General features: G+C 41.9%; 1 protein-coding gene across 2 annotated transcripts in view; it reads left to right on the plus strand.

The window, feature by feature from the left end:
• The window catches only part of RIMKLB (ribosomal modification protein rimK like family member B), a 114,845-nt gene extending 94,386 nt beyond the window's left edge, over positions 1-20,459 (plus strand). Inside the window, exons 8-11 of one of the 2 annotated variants that reach the window (XR_009757756.1) lie at positions 1,265-1,435; positions 3,599-3,757; positions 19,972-20,027; positions 20,293-20,459. Coding sequence is in view for 1 of the 2 variants with exons in the window: in XM_061583179.1 (XP_061439163.1) it covers positions 3-53 (51 nt within the window). In the remaining variant the exon portion in view is untranslated. The other variant, XM_061583179.1, reaches the window with a different exon arrangement.
• Positions 20,460-20,662: the final 203 nt, after the last annotated feature.

Genomic DNA, 20,662 nt, shown 5'->3' on the forward strand with positions numbered 1-20,662 from the left:
AGGTAAAGAAAATGAATCAAGCTCGAATCAGGGTGAACTTCCACACAAGTTAGCGCTACATGTTGCACTTTTCTGAAGAATGCTGACTTTCCATTTGGAGCACCAACATTGCTTATCATAGTTTGAACCTTTATGTTGAAATGAGCAATTGGTAAGGCAGAAGCCATAGTATCAGCATAGGCAACGGCGTAACATAAATGGGAGCAAAATTACAGGGAAGTGTGGTGGTGGGTGGAGCTTGATGAATTTCATATTTTTGTGTGTGTTTTAATATGTATATATTTATATATAGCAAATTCTGCAGATAAAAAGTTACACTCATGCACTGTTGTATTGTATAGAATTGCAGATTGTGTTTATAGCTTTGTATATTTTCAGATCTTTCTTTAATGTTTTAATGTTTTGATACATTTATAAATCCTCTCATTCTGGAACACTGTGATAGATCATCAGTAATAAATGGTGGAAGGACAGCACACTCATGGACTACTTTTGTTATTGTTGGGTTGCGCTCACCTTTGAAACTGTGTGATCATACCTCAATGACTTTGCCCAGCAGTGCGTCATATGGAAGATCTGCTATGAAAATTTTTCTGGAACTACGATGCTTATAAAAATAAAAAGGACTCTACTAAAGGTGCTGCACTGGACACTTACCAGACTCAACAAGTGGAATAAATAAATTTAAACTTCTACTAAGCCTCCCAGTTTAAAAAAAACAAAGCCCAAGTAGGTTAAATGTCTAAGGGCTTAAACTCTGTAAGACGTATCAACATGTACAATTCTTTCTCATGGCTCACTCTTTTTGAGAAGGTTATGAGCTATTTGGCTGGTGTGAGACTCACGACCCACTCCTGTTCTCTCTATGGAATTGTAGGTGCTCGGACAGGTAACCTCTGCTGCTACTGTCTCTTTTTATTTTTTAATTTTTCTCTGTTCTAGGAATTCCTAAAGTACAAATTATTGTAGGATTAATAATGAAATGTTACCTTTTTCCTTTTGTTTTCTTTTACTTTTGAGTCTCCTGACCTTGGAGGGTGATTTCTGGGATGTTCTGATGGTGGCTTGGACCATTGTTGGAAATTTCCATACCCCTCATGTACCAGTTTTCAGTTGAATGTCTTTTATTTACTTAATGCACTGTCAATGTTTTGGGGTGGGAATTTGTAGTTCTTAATGTCAATTTTTATATACATATAATCCTTTTTTTGCTTAAGTTTCTAACAGTTCACACTTTCTTACTGTTCTTTGCAAAACTTTTCAGGAGCCAAAAAAGTCAAACAATCCAGAGAAAAACTTCCCTTCTCCCCTTTCTGATGGCAAGAGAAAGAGCTTGTGAAAAAACCTTGAGAATGTTCCTCCCTAAACTTTTCCCCCCTGTGGTAAAACAGTAAACGCAGCAGTTTGGTGGCATCCAGTACCGACCTGTTGGCAGGTAACTTTCAGCTCTTTTGATCACTCCATGTTGCTAACGTTGCTTTCCTTTCTCCTTACACCGTAGTCTTAATGTGATTACTGTCCAGAAAGAACGATACTTAGGAAGATTGTGGAGTTTTTCTTATTTTGTTTTTTACTAGAGCCAGATTTTAATAAACCTTTTTCAGGATCCGTGTGTTCAAGTAGGATCATGGCAAGGATGAGTTTAAGCAACGTTCACTGTGTCAGAAAGGAATGATGGGATGGTGTATAATTCCATAAATTCTACCATCTCTACCCTCCCATGTGCCTATCTTGCTCTTCTCACTCCCCCTCCCATACACATTCTTGGCTTAAGTTTTTACAGGGCTTTGGTGCTTTCCAGGGGCACAATCAGCACAAAACTAATCGGCATCAATTAATAACAGGTATGAAAAAACTAGCTGTACAAAGTTGTATGTAAAATTCATTTCTTCCAGTATAGCTGGGGTGGAGGGTGATTATATTCCTTTGTGAAGACAATTGGAGAGTGGCTTTTTCAGGCATTTTTCGTGTGTGCTACTGAGGATAGTACTTACGTCAGTAATAGTTGGTGATTCAAATGATCTCTTGGTACTTTGAAAACAATTTATTAACAGCCCCAAACCTGTATGGAACTGGAACTGCAGTGATGCAGCGTACATTGATGGGACGTTTTAATCAGGAGGAATATAATGCTTCAGATGAACATTCCTCAAATCATTTTTGAATATACAAGTTGGAAATGTCATTCTTTTTCTAAGGTGCTGTTGAACCTAACAATCATATTTAACATTTTGTGTTCACACTGCCTACAGAAAAATGTGTCTCTTTTTAACCTTACACCAAATGTTTTGAAATTCGTAGCTGGGCTATCTTTTAAACAGGGCCAAATTCTTCTGAACAGGTACACTAGTGCAGCATTTGCCTTTTTTATGTTTCAGATTTCACAGGTGGTGTTGAATATTATTTTTATTGCTTATCCTTTCAACAAACACGAATTTTTCTCTACACATCCCTTGAAATGGTTACTCCCTTAAACATATGCTGAAATAATGGTTGTACCTAGTAGAGCTAGCTGAAAAGGGGATGATAGTCTTGCAAACACTTCGCCAGATGCACCCATTTTGTGATTTTTGTTTTCTAGGAGGCAAAATGGGACAAAAGCATTTGTTTAGAATCAGCTGGTGAAGGGGGCTGTTTTTGCAGTATAGTCCCTCCTTGTCAATTTTCAAGCACTTAGTCAATTTAAAGGAGGTGGTTGAAAGCATAATGGACAATTCAAACCATTCTCTTCCTTTTGACTTGCAAATAGAAAAAGAAAACCTTATGCTGCAAATTGCTTCCTTTAAATTGGCAAAGGCCTTGGGAATCTGAAAGTAGGTAATCTTTCATGGGATTCCTCTCTGTTCTCATCCATTGCAATCCCTTTGCCAGAAGAAAATGTGTTCCTCTTGTTTGGGGATAGTTCAGGAAGCATTGTTGCTTAGGCTCCTTGGGATTACAGGCAGGGTATAAATTTTTAATAATAAATAAAAATAAGATAAAGCATTGCCCCTGCTCTGAGTCATATTTGTCATCGGTGATGTCATGCCCACTGTGTAGCCCCTAATTAGCTGGGATCATTCTAGGGGGGAGAGAAATCCAGGAGGGTAGGTGAGGGATGAGAATGATGTTAACGCAGTAGGAGTCTGAGGAAGCAGTTGAAATGAGATGTGACGTTTTTAGGGAAAGTTCTTTGTTTTATGATGTTCTGTCTGCCTCAGGTCTGTGCCTTTCAGATCTGTCACTAGCAATATACTAGAAGAAAGAATTAATAGCCCACTAGAAGACAGGGTGCTACAGTAACCTGAAACTAGATGAGCTCAACCCAACCAACAAAGCTGCTGCATATCCCTTCTTACTGACATGTATGGAAGTCACATGGTGGCAACACCAGGCGGTATTTGCCTATCCTGTTTTAAGTGGTCCTTTGTCCAAATAGCTCTATCTGTACAGATGGCTTCCGGACTGGGTTTTCTTCTGTCCAGAGCTTTTTTGAAGGGTGTGGGTGGTTATGGGGGAAAGCTTGAAATAAGCCTTGGTGGCTTAAAAGGATCCCATTTGTATGGTTTTTCTGCAAGCTGAACAATAACTTCTTCTATATACCCTTGTGCTGCAACAGAGTAATAAAACGGGTAGGTGGCAGCAGAAGAAGGAACTAATGCAGATGGCACCCGTGAAGTGAGAATGCTGCCATGTGTGAAGAGATGAATTCCAAAACAATTAGCTGGTGTAACGTGCAAAGATGAGAGGCAGCTTTCCTGACTTGTCAATCTGCACGGTGAGTTTGACTCTTGGTCATTTCTTATCCACAATCATGGATCTTTCCACATTTCTGCTTAATCTGGAATGCTGACTAAAAACCATTATGGATGGCTGACAAACCTGTGTGCGTCCCTGATTTTATGTTACAAAAGAGATTGCGGCTGAGCAAACTGCCCCTGTGGCAGCCGTTTCCTCATGGTAAACGTGTAATTCTTCCAAAAAACACTGCTAGATGTATGTACTTTATTATTCCATTTCAAGGGCATTTTCCATGCAATCTTGATACTTATTATGTATTTTGAGGTGAAGGAAATGACTGTATACATATTTTGTTATAACAAACAGGAAGTGAAATTTGACATTTTATCTCACTGTGGTCCAGAGTTTCAATTTCAAGGAATATTTTGCATCATAGAATCATTTGCTCACACTTCATGGAGGACAATGCAGTGTAGAACAAGTAGTTAGAAATAGAAATGTTTTATCTTTTATGTACACCGCCCAGAGAGCCTTTTTGGCTTAGGGCGGTATATAAATTAAATAAATAAATAAATAAATAAAAACCTATTAGAGGAAATGTTCATCAGCTGTATCAAATAAGAAGCAAGTATTTATGATCTTGAAACATGTTAGAATAAGATTCCTTGGGCTTTCAGACTTTCCTTAGAGAACTTTACACAACCATCCATTGAAACTTCCAACATATGGAAACCAATTGTGCAAATGGCTGCAAGAGGTCTTTATAACTATTTGCTAATGATTGCTACTGCATGATGGCCATGTCACAGTTAATCTGGGAGTTAATTTACCACAGCTTTTAACCACAACACAAACATTAGTGTTCTTTGGTGCAAACTCCTCACAGATTTTCTGTGAACACAGTCTGTCATTTTATCAGCTTTGTGTAAAATAAGTATAATTGTCATGCAGGCGAATGGCTGCTATGATTGCAGGAGTTGCTAGAATCCATGCAGTACTACTTGTGGAAGATGGGATTCTATGGAAGCAATTTGATTGTGCTGCCACGTGTGAACTTGTTCTGCGTATGGTTAGAACAAGGTGCTCCCTGCTCCTCAAGAGTTTGAGTGTCTGAAATAAATATTATACTTCTGAGAAGCACAGTGTAAATTGGCTATTGGGTTGCCTGCCTTATTTCATGTTAAGCGTTCCATGGAAATGATGGATGTGCTTACAGGAACAAGGCTTCAGTTAGTAACCATTTCACATTACCAACAAGAAAAGCAAGGCAACCCTGAATGAGATCATCATGCAACAAGTTACCTTTTTCCAGACACAGGATATTATTTCTGCCTTTTATTTGCTTTATCTCTTTACATTATTCACTTTCTCTTGCATGCCATGTGCACTCTGTATATATATATATATATATACATACACACACACACAATTCTTCTTCCCAATTGTGAGAGGATGTATGAAATCTAGACTGTAAAGCACTTTGTAGAACTGATGGCCACTAACAGCGCAAAAGAGAAAAAATGGCTGTGTTACTGACTGGTCTCCCCAAATAGAACAGTTGTGGTGAACTTTTCCTTTGAAGTCATTTAATTAAAATGCTTTGAAGTCATTTAATCAAAATGTTTTCAGTGTAGTGACCCCAAGCTGTGAAACTCCCTCTCAACTGTGATTAGTCAGGCATGTCCTTGTTGAAGTTTAGGCACGTGACTAAGACTTTCTTGTTCCAGCAGGTATTTTAAGGCAGTGTTTGGTTTTATTATGAATTTATTGCTTTGTTGTTTCATTTTATGTATGACTTGTTTTTATGTACATCACTTAGAAATGCAAGTTATTAAGCAGTGTATAAATATTTTAAATAAAATAAATGAAACGTAAGTGGAGAAAAATACTGGGCAAGTCCAACCATATACAGGTTACAGCTCACTTTAGAGTCTACTCTGCTGTGGAGATGGTGGCAAAGAAGTACTTTTGTGTCACTGTCATGTCAACGCAGAACTGTACAGGAAGCTATTTTGGGTGGCAGGGATATGTTTCATATAGATCCTCAGGGTGATCAAATAAAACCCAGTAAGTCACTGAATTATTTGCCAGGCATTTTATAGACACAGTTGCTTGCCTCCAATCAGACCTAGAAGCCAGGTTGGATATAATACATATACCGGACATTCATCCATGCCACCATTGGTTGCCTGAGGATGTTGACAGGGTGCTTGGACAGGAGCAGCGTCCCATTTGTTTTGCTTAACCCTTTCCTGAGCGGGCGATACCTTACCAAAAGAGTAACTGGTTGGGGTTAACAAGATGGTTAGTGGTTACGCTAACTATTGGCTGGTTGTATACCTTCTGTTTGAGGCAAAGCATTGGAGTGGGTGATGGCAACTCCGTCTCGGACTGTTTTAATGACATGGATTATCAGAAGTAATTTCAATTCTGCTTCCAGCCCAGGTTTGGTATTGGAAAATACATGGCCGCTTTCTCCTTTGCTGGAAAGGAGTTCAGCAACTTTCAGTATTACTGGTAAAGGTTTTCTTGTGGGCCACCTTTTTGGGTTGAGAATGGAGGTTAGTAACCTCTGATGATCCTGCACCTACCCCAGGTGTGTGAAACCTGTGGCCTTCTAGTTGTTACTGAACTGCAACTCCCATCAACCCCAACAAGCATGGCCAGTGGTCCGGGATAATGGAAGTTGTAGTTCAGCAACATCTGGAGGGCCAAAAGTTCCACATACCTGACCTACTCTGTACATGGGTTCTAGAAGGTGGTGCTTAAGGATTTCTGCTCTACTCTATCGTATAAAATCATAGAATCGTAAAGTTGGAAGGGGCCTATAAGGCCAAAGCATACCTGATTGGTGGCTGTCCAGCTGCCTCTTGAATGCCTCCAGTGTTGGAGAGTCCACCACCTTCCTAGATAATTGGTTCCATTGTCGTACCGCTCTAACAGTTAAGAATAGTCCTGATACCTGAAATCTGGCTTCCTGCAACTTGAGCCCATTATCCTGTGTCCTGCACTCTGGACAATCAAGAAGACATCTTGGCTCTCTTCTATGTGGCAGCCTTTCAGCTACTTAAAGAGTGCTATCATATCTCTCCTCAGTCTTTTCTTCTCAAGACTAAACATGCCCAGTTCTTTCCGTCTCTCCTCATAGGGCTTTGTTTCCAGTTGCCTAATCCTCCTTGTTGCCCTTCTCTGAACCCGTTCCCGTTTGTCTGAATGCTTCTTAAAGTGTGGTGTCCAGAAATGGACACAGAACTCAAGATGAGGCCTAATCAGTGCCTAATAAGAGAGGAACTAGTACTTCACACAATTTGGAAGCTGTATTTTTCCCCAGGTACATGCCATCCTGATGTCCAAAGGCAGGAATGAACAGGAGTCAAGACCTCGGCTGCTCCTTCTGGGCTTCACCCCAGTCCATTCCTGCCTTTTGTCCTTAGCAGATCGTTTTAGCCTTAGCTCTGTTAGCTTGGTGTGAGTCAATCAATCAATCAAATACTTTATTGCTTCTAGCCATTGGCCATCGCAAAAACACATTTAAAAACACAACAATAACATTTATACAATAAAATGCAATATGTTCTGTCTTGGGAAATCATGGCTGCTCGGCTTTGTTTGTATTGTCTTTCACTGTTTGGGCTCTTAATCTCTTCGCTGCCATGGCAAAGTTTGTAACCGCAATGGTCACCTCCTTAAAATTGTCAGCCAATAGGTCGGTAAGTATAAATTCCTGTGCTAGGCCCTCTCTAGGTTTTAGGAAGGGATCTAAAAATTTATTTCTCGGGGAATTGTAGAGAGGACAGTAGAGCATGTAATGAGGGAGGTCCTCAATCATATTATTCCCACATATGCAGAAACGTTGGTTTCTTGGCACTCCCTTATACCTTCCCTCTAAAACTGCTGAGGGCATTGTCTGAAACCTTATTTCTGTAAACGCTCTGCGTTTCTGTGGACAGGAAAGGGTGGAAAAATAAGCGGCGGGAGTGTGGTTTATTTTGAAGAGCGGGAACCAGATCGAAAACTGGGAACTCGACAATTGGAGTCTATCTTGAGACTCATCAAAATTGAGTACCCAGTTGTTCAGCTCTTTTGGGGTGAATAATTTAAGATCATAAGGTGCTAGATTGTAATGCTCAATTAAGAGTTTCGTAGATTGCGCCCATCCCCCTTTTTGAATTTGTTCCTGCCAGCAACCTTTGACTAATGCGGAATCGTCCAATAATAGGATTTTCCTCCAGAATCTTAATGCTGCCAACTCGATTTTTGCAGTTAATGAGTGGATTCCCACTTCTGTCCTTACATGTGCTGAAGGGGAGCTGCGTGGGAGGCCCAGGATCTGTTTTAGAAAAGAGTTTTGTAAAGGCTCTACAGTGCGTTTGAGGGCATGTCCCCACAATTCTGCCCCATATAGTAATTTGGGAATTACTGCAGTTTTATATATTTTTAGGAGGGGAAGAATTAATTGGCCTCCTCTCGTATAATAGAACCTTTTTAGTTGGCCAAGTGTTTTAGCACTGGTTAGTTTGATGGCTTCCTCTTGCGCTTTCCAGGTGAGTGTATTTGTAAAGACTATGCCGAGATACTTGAAGGACTTCACTTGTTCAAGTCTGCGTCCATTTAAAGTCCAAGTGTTTTTTGTCCTCCTGTATCTACTGCAAACCATGATTTTTGATTTTGCCTGATTTACTTGGAGGTGGTGGGTTTGACAATATTCTTCCAAACCGAGGAGTAATCTTTTTATACCTATTTTGTTCATGGACATTAAAACCAGGTCATCCGCATATAATAGTACTGAACTTTTTTGGGAACCTACAGCGGGGGGAAAGAACTTGGGTGCGGACAGTGCAGGAATTATGTCATTTATAAAAAAATTAAAAAGGAATGGCGCCAATATGCACCCTTGTTTCACCCCTTTCATTATAGGGATGTCACAGGATAAGGCGCCATTCCTTCCTAAAGCTTGGTGTGAGTCAGTTCTCTGTTAGTTTGTTAATTGTTGAATCTCATTTCGTGTTTGTTGTGGCTTAGTCCTGTTTCGTTGTTTGTTTTTAAAGAAGGATCTTTGTGTGTCGGTTCTCCATTCGCAGGCTTCCCTCTTGCGAGGCTTCCTACTGCACCTTCTCCGCATCTTCCTTATACTCTTGTCAGGAGGGTGCCTGCCCTTCCTCTCCAAGCCCCGTGCAGCCCCCCGCCGGACCGTGGAGCTTGTGGCTACGGGTCCGCTCCTTCTCCCATCCTCGGGAGCAGCTCGGGAGCTCTCAGGCTTTCTTCCCTCACTCCTTTGGGTCTCACTGCAGTGGCTCCCTTCTTGGCAGGCTCCAGGCTCTCTCCTCTCACCACCCATCACTTGGAGCTCACTGCTGCGGCTCACTGCCCTTCCTCTCCAACCCCTATGGAGCCCGCTGCTGGGCCTTGGAGCTCACAACTGCAGCTCCACTCCTTCTCCCATCCCTGGGAGTGGTTTCTGAGCTCTCTTGCACTCTCTCCCTTTAGTAACTGCTGCCCGCTGTCCCACACAGCATGGTTCCTTTCCTCCTCTCGGCTACCCATCCCAGCAACCTGCCTCTTCTTCAGCAACTAGGGGTGTGCAGGAGCATCTCCTTGCTCAGTCTGTCATTTTAAAAGCCGTTTGTTCCAGCTTTTTTTACTCTGGTCCTCTTTTCTCTGTCCACCATTTTCTCTCTGCTTTTCCCCTGCTCTTTTTCTCTACTGATTTCTAGTTCTGTATTGAGTTTTTTGTTCCCCCCCCTTCCCTTTCTCTCATCCTGGACAAAGGGAGAAGTAAAATAAGGGGAATTTAAGGAATAGAGAGGATGGAAGCTTCAAGTAGAGAAACGTTTAAAAAAATGCTGTCTCCAATCTGAGGTCAGACCACACCTTTCTCCTGTGTTTGTGTTATTCTGGCCCCCATTAGACCACTGCACCTCTCTACCTGTGTGTGGGTTGATTTTGAACATAGTTTTTCACTATAGTGACTACAGTGCCTCCTTACCTGACTGCTTCTCTCTACTATGCGCGTGTGTCTTTGGCCTTTACAAACCCTCCACACTGTTATACCTGTGCGTGGGTTGATTCTGGATGCCGAATTTTGTGCCTCTACTGTGTACGTGTTGCTTGGCCTCTACAAATCCACTGCACACCGCTACCTGTGCATATGTTGAAGTCTGGGTAGGTTGTGCTGTACTGCTAAGGCTGCTGTTAAGATTGTTCATCTTCTCTTTAGGGAGTCAAGATGTGTGTTTATGTCTGTTGCTGCTCCTTGTAGTCTCCGTTTGTCTGAGAGATGCATAGATCCAGTATACGGTTTGTCTGGCTTGGTGCGAAGCCCAGAAGGAGCAGCCAGTCTTGAGTCCTGTTCATTCCTGCCTTTGTACACTAGGCGTCACTACTACCCACCTGATGGCATGAAGCCTGGGAAAACCACCTTTCAGGTGAAACCAACAGTCCATTCTGTTAATGCAACCTAAAATAGCATTTGCCTTTTTTGCAGCCACATTACACTGTTGGCTCATTCAGTTTGTGAGCAACTACAATTCCAAGATCCTTCTCTTATGTAGTATTGCTGAACCAAGTATCCCCCATCTTACAACTGTGTGTTTGTTTTCTTTTTCCTAGGTGTAGAATTTTGCACTTATCCCTGTTGAATTTCGTTCTGATCTATCTAATTGATTTATTTATATCCCGCACTTCCTCCTAGTAGGAGCCCAGGGCATCAAACAAAAACACTAAAAACACTTTAAAACATCATAAAAACAGGACCCTGTTTTCAGCCCAATGCTCCAGCCTATCTCGATCACTTTGAATTTTGTTTCTATCTTCCATGGTATTAGCTATCCCTCCCAATTTTATATCAACTGCAAGTTTGATAAGCATTCCATGCACCTTCTCATCTAAGTCATTAATAAAAATGTTGAAGAGCACTGGGCCCAGCACCAAGCCCTGCTCTACCCCATTTGTTACGTCCCCCCTCAGTTTGAGAAGGAACCATTGATAAGCACTCTTTGAGTACGTTTATGTAACCGACTGTGGATCCACCTGATAGTTGTTCCATCCACCCAACTTTTAGCTAGCTTGCTATATCGTGGGACACTTCTTCAAAACCTTTGCAGAAGTTGAAATATATTATGTCCACAGCATTCCCACAATCTACCAGGGAGGTTACCTGATCTAAAATGAGAAAAGATTAGTCTAGCAGGATTTGTTCTTGATAAATTCATGTAGGCTTCTAGTAATCACTGCGTTGTTTTCAAGGTGCTTACAGATTGACCACTTTATAATTTGCTCCAGAATTTTCCCAGGGATTGATGTTAGACTGACTGGTCTGTAGTTCCCAGGTTAGTCCTTTTTGCCCTTTTTGAAGATAGACACAACATTAGCACTCTTCCAGCTATCCAGCTCTTCACCCATCTTCCATGATTTCACAAAGATAATACACAGTGGTTCTGAGAGTTTTTCAGCCAGTTCCTTCAATACTCTAGGATGCAGTCCATTGGGCGCTGCAGATTTGAACTCATTCAAAGTGATTTGGTAATCCTTGACCATTTGTCTATCATTTTTAGGCTGCAATCCTGCCCCTTCAACTTCACATTTCCCAGTCTTTTGGGAGAAGACTGATCCAAAGTAGGAACTGAGTCCTTTTGTCTTGTCTTTGTCATTTGTTATCATTTTGCCATCCTCATTGAGTAGCTGTACCACCATTTCTTTTCTCTGTCTTTTACTATGAATTATTTATTTATTTGATTTATTTATTGTTTGATTTATATCCCACCCTTCCTCCCAGCGGAGCCCGGGGTGGCAAACAAAAGCTCTAAAAACACAGCAAAACATAAAAACAGACCTTAAAATACATTAGAACAAAACAACTTTAAGAACATTATTTTTAAAAAGCTGTAAAAAAAATCTTTCAAAAAGGGTTAAAAAACATTGTTTTTCAAAAAAAAAATTAAATGAATCTACCTGAAGAAAGCTTTTTTGTTCCCTTTGGAATCTCTCGCTAACCTCAGCTCATTCTCAGCTTTAGCCTTCCCGATGCCATCCCTGCAATTCAGTGCTACCTGTCTGTACTCTTCCTCTGTGGTCTGGCTTTCCTTCCACTTCCTTTATGTGTCCTTTTTTGTTTCCAGGTCTTCTCTAAGCTTTCTGTGAAACCACAGTGACTTCTTTTGCTGTCTTCCCCTTTTTTCCTTGATAGAATTGTTTGCCATTGTGCCTTTAGAATTTCCTCTTTTAGAAACTCTCATCCATCCTGGATTCCTTTTCTCATTAGGGTTGCTTGGTCTGAGCTTATTAAGATTGGCTTTCCTGAAGTCCAGGGTACATTTATGGCTACTCTCAGCTTTTGCTTCCTTTAAGATCAAGAACTCCAGTATAGTATCATCACTTTCACCCAGAGGTCCCGTAACTGCCACTTCATCTACCTGTCTCGGTTGGTTAGAATCAGTTCACCCGTAGCTGACCTCTAGTTGCTTCTTCCACTTTCTGTACGAGAAAGTTATCTCCAACACAAGCAGGGCTGTGGAGTCGGTATGTCAAACCTTCGACTCCCGACTCCTGTATTTTTCTACTGTCCGACTCTGACTCCTTCGTAAATGGCAAATGTATATTTATGTACATTTCTACCAACTCCAACTCCACCCAAAATTGTTTTCGACTCCACGACTCCGACTCCACAGCCCTGAACACAAGTCAGGAATTTCTTGGAGTAGCTGTGTTTGGCAGAATTTGGCTCCCAACAGATATCAGGGTAATTGAAGTCCCCCATTACTACTATATCATGCCTCCTCGAAACATTGGCAGTTTGCTTTTCAAATGTTTCATTCTTCTCCTTGATTAGGTGGTCTGTTGTTGTTGTTGTGTTCCTTCAAGTCAATTATCATTATGTGTCCAAAGTATGTTAACCTAAGTTTCATCATTTTACCTTCTAGTGATAGTTCTGGTTTAATTTATTCTAACACCCAATTATTTGTCTTTTTCACAGTCCATGGTATGCGCAAAGCTCTCCTCCAACACCACATTTCAAAGGAGTTGATTTTTCTCTTACCTGCTTTTTTCACTGTCCAACTTTCACATCCATACATAGAGATTGGGAATACCATGGTCTGAATGATCCTGACTTTAGTGTTCCGTGATACATCTTTACATTTGAGGTCCTTTTCTAGTTCTCTCATAGCTGCCCTCCCCAGTCCTAGCCTTCTTCTGATTTCTTGACTATAGTCTCCATTTTGGTTAATTACTGTGCCAAGGTATTGATAATCCTTGACAAGTTCAATGTCCTCATTGTCAATTTTGAAGTTACATAACTCTTCTGTTGTCATTACTTTAGTCTTTTTGACATTCAGCTGTAATCCTGCTTTTGTGCTTTCCTCTTTAACTTTCGTCAGCATTTGTTTCAAATCATTACTGGTTTCTGCTAGTAGTATGTTATTGTCTGCATAAATTATTGATATTTCTCCCTCCACTTTTCACACATGTTCCTTTAGTTCCTTGCCCCATTTACTCTCAGATACTCTCGGTGTAGCTACCAAGCTCGTCCTCCTGTATTTCTGTGCAGGGATATATATTTTTAACGTATAGTGAACTCCGCCTCCCTTTCTATTCCTTCTGTTCTTTTTCAACAAGTTATATCCTTCGATTGCTGTATTCCACTCATGGGAGTCATCCTACCAAGTTTCAGTTATATCTATGAAGTTGTAGTTACTCTCCTGTATTAAGAGTTCAAATAAGTCATGTTTGTTTCCCATACATTGGCCATTAGTATACAGGCATCAAAGACCTGGCTTCCTTCCTACATTTTTATGAAACTATCACTGGGCCTCATTAGAGCCATTCTCTCAGATCCTCTTCCTGTGTACAAGCCTTTGTTAGTCGTTACTGCCAGGTTTATGTCTCCCTCCCCCTTAGGATTCAGTTTAAAGCTCTCCTGATGAAGTTCTCCATGCGGTGGCCAAAAACATTCTTCCCAGTCCCTGTGAGGTGCAGTCCGTCTTCCAGGAAGCATAGCCCTTGGTCCCAGAATCCAAATGTCTCTATTGGCACCACATTTGTAGCCAGTCACACCCGGAGTATTTTTCTTTCCCTTTCTTTTCTGGAAGGATGGATGAGAAAAATATCCGGGCCTAAATCCTTTGAGTTTCCTTCCCAGAGCTTCAATGTCTGATATTTCTTCGTAGCTCCACTTGGCAGTATCATTCATTCCCACATGGATGAGAAGAAAGGGATATCTGTCGGTGGGCTTTATGAGTGATGGCAACCCTTCCGTCACTTCACTGATCCATCCTCCAGGGAGACAGCATTCCATGGATCTTCTCAGCATACTTGGGTTTCCATCCCACATAGTAGGGAATCTCCTCCTCCTCCTCTTTTCCTTGTCATAGGGTGTGGTTTCATTGCCTTTGCTCAACTGAGCTTCAGCTTCTCGCTCACTGTTGCATGGGGTCTTCTCTCGTTCTACCCTGCAGGGTGCCCACCAGTCTCATCCTCAAGTGCCTGAAAGTGCTTGCATAGTTTCACCAGTGAAGGGTGTTTTGTCGCTCTTCTGCTCCTAACTGCCACCCTTTCCCATGGAGTTTCCTCCACTTCGTTGTTGTTCTCCACGATAGTCTCTTCTTCTGCTTCAACATGCTGTTGTTCTTTCACCTCCTGTACTTCTCTTTGCTGCTGTTGTTCCAGTGTTGTATCTAAGAACTCTTCGTCTTCTCTTAATACTCTTCAGTGTGGCCACCTGCCATTCCAGGGTCCTTACTTTTTCTTCCAACAGTGCCACCCACTTGCACTTGTTGCACATGTATGCCATTTTGTTCTTAGGCAAGAAAACAAACATTACACACTTTGCAGGTCACCACCACTGGAGCATCTTTCCCGTCCATAGTCTCTACTGCCTTTTGTTTCTTTCTTTCTACATGTATTGGAATGACCTGTGCTTGCTCCTGCCCTCCTTTAGGGTAAAGAGGAGAGTCCCCCTGGTATATGGTGCGCCATACAAGAAAAAAAATTTAGGGACCTCCCCAGTCAAGTTAGTTATCCCTGTTTGCTTGCTCTCTGAGAGCTGGCTCACTTGTATCTCATCTGGACCAGCTGACACAGGTCTCTTTGCTCTGCTCAGTTAGGAGTCAGGAAACAGAATGAAAAATCATAGCACATACAGTTGCTCTTTGTTGCATTCAATAGCTATCAGGCCACACCCCTTCAGCCAGCAGCAATCAGGCTACACCCCTTGCAATCAAGCTGCTATGGAACCTTTCAGAGCACATGGCTTCAGAGCCCTCTTTATCTTTTCCTCCCTATACCTTCTCTGCCAAACTCCTGTTTGTTCGCTCTCTGAGAGCTGGCTCACTTGTATATCCTCTGGACCAGCTGACCCAGCTCTTTCTGCACTACTCAGTTAGGAGTTAGGAAAGAGAATGTATTTGTTTTCTGGAAAGCCTCAGGGCTGTGTTCTCCATGAACCAAGGTAAGCCACTTGGTTGAGGTGATGGATTACACCTGTCCACCTGCCACTTCTGTTGACCACCTACAGGGCCACCCATATGCCAGGTCTAGGTGTGCCTGCTGGCCATTGAGCAGCTGTTGCCAGCCAGTGTCTAGAACCACCACTGCTTTGCAACAGCAACAAAAACTATTTACAATTATGGGATGCTTGGAGACAATTTTGCCTGGTCACCCCAAAACCTCACTCCGAGAAAGGACCGTACATCATAGTCTGTGGTCTTTTCTGGAGCGTTATGGGATGAGATGGTTCCAGAGAGTATCCATGCTGCTGCTGTTTTGCCTTGGTGGCAGAAGCTGTTCAAAGTTTATGAATTTAAACTTTTAAACAATTTTTACAATGACAAAGTTGTGGCCATGCAGAGACACCTACAGGCTCATATTGCCTCACACTTAAGAAAGGGATCCTGAGGGGGGAGAGGACGAAGAGCAGTATGCAGCAGTCATACTGGAGCTGCAGGTGCACCATGTGGGGGGGGGCGAGAGATGCCGGAGCAGGAGGAAGCACTGGACTACGTGGCAGCTGAGCAACATTTGCTGATCTGTCTGAAGCATGTCTTTCGTGACTCTGGCTCGGCTCTTTCCCCATGCTGTTTACATAAACTTATTGAATGATGTCCAGGAATTTGGGATGAGATGACATCAGTATGTGGATGTCATCCAACTCCCTCTAATCCAGATGTGCAAGTGGCAAACTGATTTCCAGTAACGGACTGGATGAGGGCTAATAAACTGAAGCTCAATCCAGACAAGATGGAGGTCCTGTTAGGTCAGTGGTTAGGTGGCATTCAGTTTGTGCAAAATGGGGTAGTGCTCCCTCTTAGCTGGATGCCCAAGTGGCACCTGTGGCACTATATTGTCCCTCCATTTTGGTTGACATTCCATCTGCATTCCCTCTTAGATAACTTTATCACAGTTACCCATGTTTTGGTGTAATATCTAGGTTAGGTTAGCTTAGTATAATGCATGCTGCTCTGGGCTGCCTTTTTAAGAACATTTGGAAACTGCTGCTGATTCAGAATTCAGCAGCCAGGTTATTAATAGGGTCCCACCAATGAGAACATATTTTGCCAGTGGCTTGCTGTTTGTCTCTAGGCACAATTCACGGTTCTGGTTTTCGCCTTTTAGAGTTCTAAATAGCCTAGGACCAGGATACCAGACTGACACAGTGGAAAGTCAAGAACAAACCTTGTAGTTCATTTGAAGAGTGACAAACCACGAGCCCAGCGTCAGATGTCAAATCATGGCTTAGCTCCCAATACCTCAGCACAGCAGGATGAGGGGAGGAGTGAAGTGGCCACATTTTTCTCCCCACGCGCTGGCATGCTGCACGTTTACCTTTAAGCCATAGTTAAGCTTAACTGTGGTTTAAGGTGACATCTGACCTGGAGCATTGATTTTATGCCACTTTAAGTACATTTTGTGCAAAGACTTGAAAAAAACCATTTTAAATAATAAAATAAAGTAGTGAGGTGTTGCAGTAATATGTAGCATACTACACGTCTCTGTGGTGTAGTAATTCTATGAGCTAGTATCCAACTGCCCAGGAGGGAGGCTCATAAAAAAGATGTTTTGCTCCCTGTCTTTGTTTGCTCACAGCTTCTTGTTGTTGTTGTTGTTGATGTGGCTAAAGAATCCTGCTGTCTTTTTCTAGACTGTATTGTGTTCAGAAGACCTTTACTTCTAGCAATATTTTTATAAGCTATGTTCTATGTGCAGTTGTTTGGGAGGCTTTTATTTCATTGTCCACTTGTAATTTGGGATTTTGTGTTCCTTCTGCAGAAATGCATTCTATCCCAATCATACGCCCCTATCTGGACAGGGATGACCTCGCCTCAGTTGTTCATGCTCTGGTAACTTCTAGGCTGGATTACTGTAATGCGCTCTACGTAGGGCTGCCCTTGAAGACAGTTCGGAAGCTTCAGCTAGTGCAAAACGCAGCAGCCAGACTGCTGACGAGGACCAGCCGGTCAGCACATATAACACCTGTTCTGGCCCGTTTGCACTGGCTACCTATTTGTTTCCGAGCCAGATTCAAGGTGCTGGTTTTGACCTATAAAGCCTTACACGGCGTGGGACCGCAATATCTTGTGGAACGCCTCTCCTGCTATGAACCTACCCGGTCACTTCGCTCAGCATCTAAGGCCCTCCTCCGGGTACCAACCCATCGAGAAGCCTGGAGGACAGTTACTCGATCTAGGGCCTTTTCTGTAGTGGCCCCCGAACTGTGGAACAGCCTCCCCGAAGAAGTACGCCTGGCGCCTACGCTTCTATCTTTTCAGCGCCAGGTTAAGACCTGGCTATGCTCCCAGGCATTTTAAGCGTTTATGTTATAATTTAAATTTTTTTCTTTTTTTCTTTTGTTGCTGCTTGTGTTTATTGTTTGTTGTCTGATTTTATTGTTGATATTTTGTATTTTAACCTTTTTGTACACCGCCCAGAGAGCTACTCACTATGGGCGGTCTATAAATGAAACAAATAAAATAAATAAATAAATAAATAAAATAGTAATGGCAAGGAAAACTGAAGGGAGTGGAAAGACTGCCTAAAGCAAGTGTATCATCCTTTTATAGCTGACTTTATTTAAAGCTCTTCTGTACTGAAATAATGGCTGGTTGTAAAAAAACCCAAAAAACCTCCAGTGTTTGTGATTCCATCAACTGGCTGGAAGAGGAAGAATTTGTGTTTAGAAATATGACTGGCAAGTTTTAGCTATCAGGACATGCCTAGCCCAGGAGGAAGGATATATATGCAATTGGAATGTAACAAAAATAACATTAAGGAATTAAGCTTAGCAGGCCAGACTGAATGATACAGGCTGAAATGAAGTGAAATGACAGATAGTAACAATATGATTAAAACAACCTGCTCTGTTTTCAGAAGTGATTTTAAAAGTTATTAAATAAAAACACTTTTTCTAGTTGTGATTTTAAAAACGATTGCCTGAGTGCCCAGATCTTTCCTTCATTCACAATATTATTAGGTAAGGAATAAGGACAGAAGTACTTAAGATGGAGACCCAGATCTGAAAATGCTAGTCTGAATAACTGCAAAGCAGGAGAGAAGTGGTATTAACCTTTTCATTGCCTGCCATTTTTCTATTATACCTGCTCCATGCCTGATGTATATCTCCACATCACGGGGTGGGGGAGAGGACAGGGGAGGCAGCTGGAAGGGTTTGTAGGTGAAAAGAAGTGGGGAGTATTAAGCACCAGCTCTGCAGTCCTCCCCTGTTGCTGTGCAGTTATTAGATAGAGACCCAAGGCACCCCGCAATATATAGCTCTGTCTGTGTACTGTATATCAATCTCTTGGTTTACTACTTGTAGTAAAAGGTGATTTGTGCTTAAAAGGAGAAGAAAAAGGCAAGGACTCTCCACCCTCAGATATTTTTATAATATTTAAATTTATTTCTATAGTTTGTAGAGAGCCAAATCCTTCACTACTTGGTTTCATATGTGAAATTCATCCCCTCCCTCCCATACAGTCTCCCTCAGTTTCCAAAGTTACTTTGTAACTTTTCCCAAATCCATACTTCCCTTTGCTATTTTCATGGTCCTGTACAGACGTTGGTCCTGCTTTTTAATGGTCTAAAGCTACATGATGCAGTAACCTTGCTCCACATACCTTCAGTCCCATCATGGCAGAAATGTGTGACTTTAAATAAATAATCCAGCTTTTTACACTGCCCTTTTTCTTCCGCCACCTTGCCGCCTCTTGGGTTCTTCCTTTGTGCTTCTAGGGCTCCCTTCTAAGACTTTGCTACTTTCTAATTTCACACAGCCTCTCCAGTCATTGGGCTTTGTGTGAAACTTTTCTTCCACCCAAATAGAACTTTTAAACAAAAGGTGACATGACCATCTATGGGTCAAACTAGGAACACACACTAGATGTGTGTTGTTCATATATAGAATGGGGTTGGGCTGGATCTATGTTTACATGAAATGAAGTGCGGGTGAAGGGAATAAAACCTCTCTTGTCTTAGCCTGCTACATTCCATTATTTCAAGCACTTTCCCCCCAGTCCAGCTCTGTTAGCCAAGGAAGCTAAACTGTGGAGAATATGTTTTTCTTGAAGCAGTGGAGTGCAGCAAGGTAAGGGGGAGGAAGGGTTTAGCTTCCTTCAAATGCTTCATCTTGCATTGAAAAAGAATGCATTCTAATTGGCTATTTAGGAACATAGGAAGCTGCTTTATACTGAGTCAGACCATTGGTCCATCTAGCTCAATGTTGCCTCCACTAACTGGCAGAGGCTGGACAAGATTCTCTCTCAGCCCTACCTGGCGATGCCAGGGATTGAACCTGGGACCTTCTGCCTGCAAGGCAGATGATCTACCACTGGGCTAGGGCCCTTCCCCTGTGTGCAATCTTCACAATTTATTCCACTTGGGTTTCAACATATCTTGAGTTCTTGGGCTGCTGGATTCTCAGTTTTGATGTAAACGTACTCTTGACCTGTAAGTAGGTTAGTCTGCAAGTACCAGCAAATACTGCAAAATCCATTCACATGATTTCACACAGACTCACCTATCCCATAGAAACAAGTAGCAGAGGCCCCACCAGTACTCTTATCATATTGTGATGATCAAGTTTGGAGGAATAAGCAAGATTGCAGTTTGCCCTAGAAGACCTATGAATTCCAGAACTGTTTTTGTTTGAAATGACAATTCCAGAGGCAAGCGCTGGTAATTGCAGGAGAATAGAGTATTGTTGTGCTTGTGAAACACATGTAGTTATTTACGCACAATTTTCCTTTCTATGAAATATTTTCACAGGACTTTGATCCTTAGTCAGCAGTCCCACAGACTGAAGCTATCTCACTGCAGGACAGGTAATGTATGACAGGGGGGTAATGGCAGCAGCATGCTTATCCAGTCTGAGCTCATCTTTTCTACTGTACCTCTTTTCCCCCCAATAATGAAGAACCATCTTCAAGGCTAGTCAGTATCCTTGATGAGTCTCTGGTGGCTACCAGTGAAGAGGCCAACTACTCTGATGGTGGTTTTCATTATACTTGTCTTTTCATTTCCCAGCCCCCCCTCCCTCCTGAGTTTTGTATTACAGTGACCATTTCTCTCTCTGACTTATTTCTGTAGGGTGTATGAAGCATCAAGAGACCTTCCTCTTCTTTTTATGCATTTTGCTCGTTGCCCTTTGTTTCTTCAGTTCTGAAGGGAATGGTGCAGGGTGGCATAATGTCCGGATTCAGACAAAATGGCAGCAGTGGTAATAATGTGTTCATATAATAGAAGATATTCAATAAAATGCAATTTTTTTAAAAAAATATGGTTATGTATGCAGTGCTTCTTCTGTATCTAATTGTAGTCATATGTTTGTTGGTTACTCCAGTAAGTGTTTTTTTCATCAAGCATGCATCCCATTGTTAGTACTATGCATGGGTACTCAAGTTGTATAGGAATTTGTCAGCTATTTAGAGTTGGTGTTCAGAACATGGATGTTAGGGTT

This window comes from Rhineura floridana, chromosome 1 (assembly GCF_030035675.1).
Source record: "Rhineura floridana isolate rRhiFlo1 chromosome 1, rRhiFlo1.hap2, whole genome shotgun sequence".
Taxonomy (NCBI): Eukaryota; Metazoa; Chordata; class Lepidosauria; order Squamata; family Rhineuridae; genus Rhineura; species Rhineura floridana.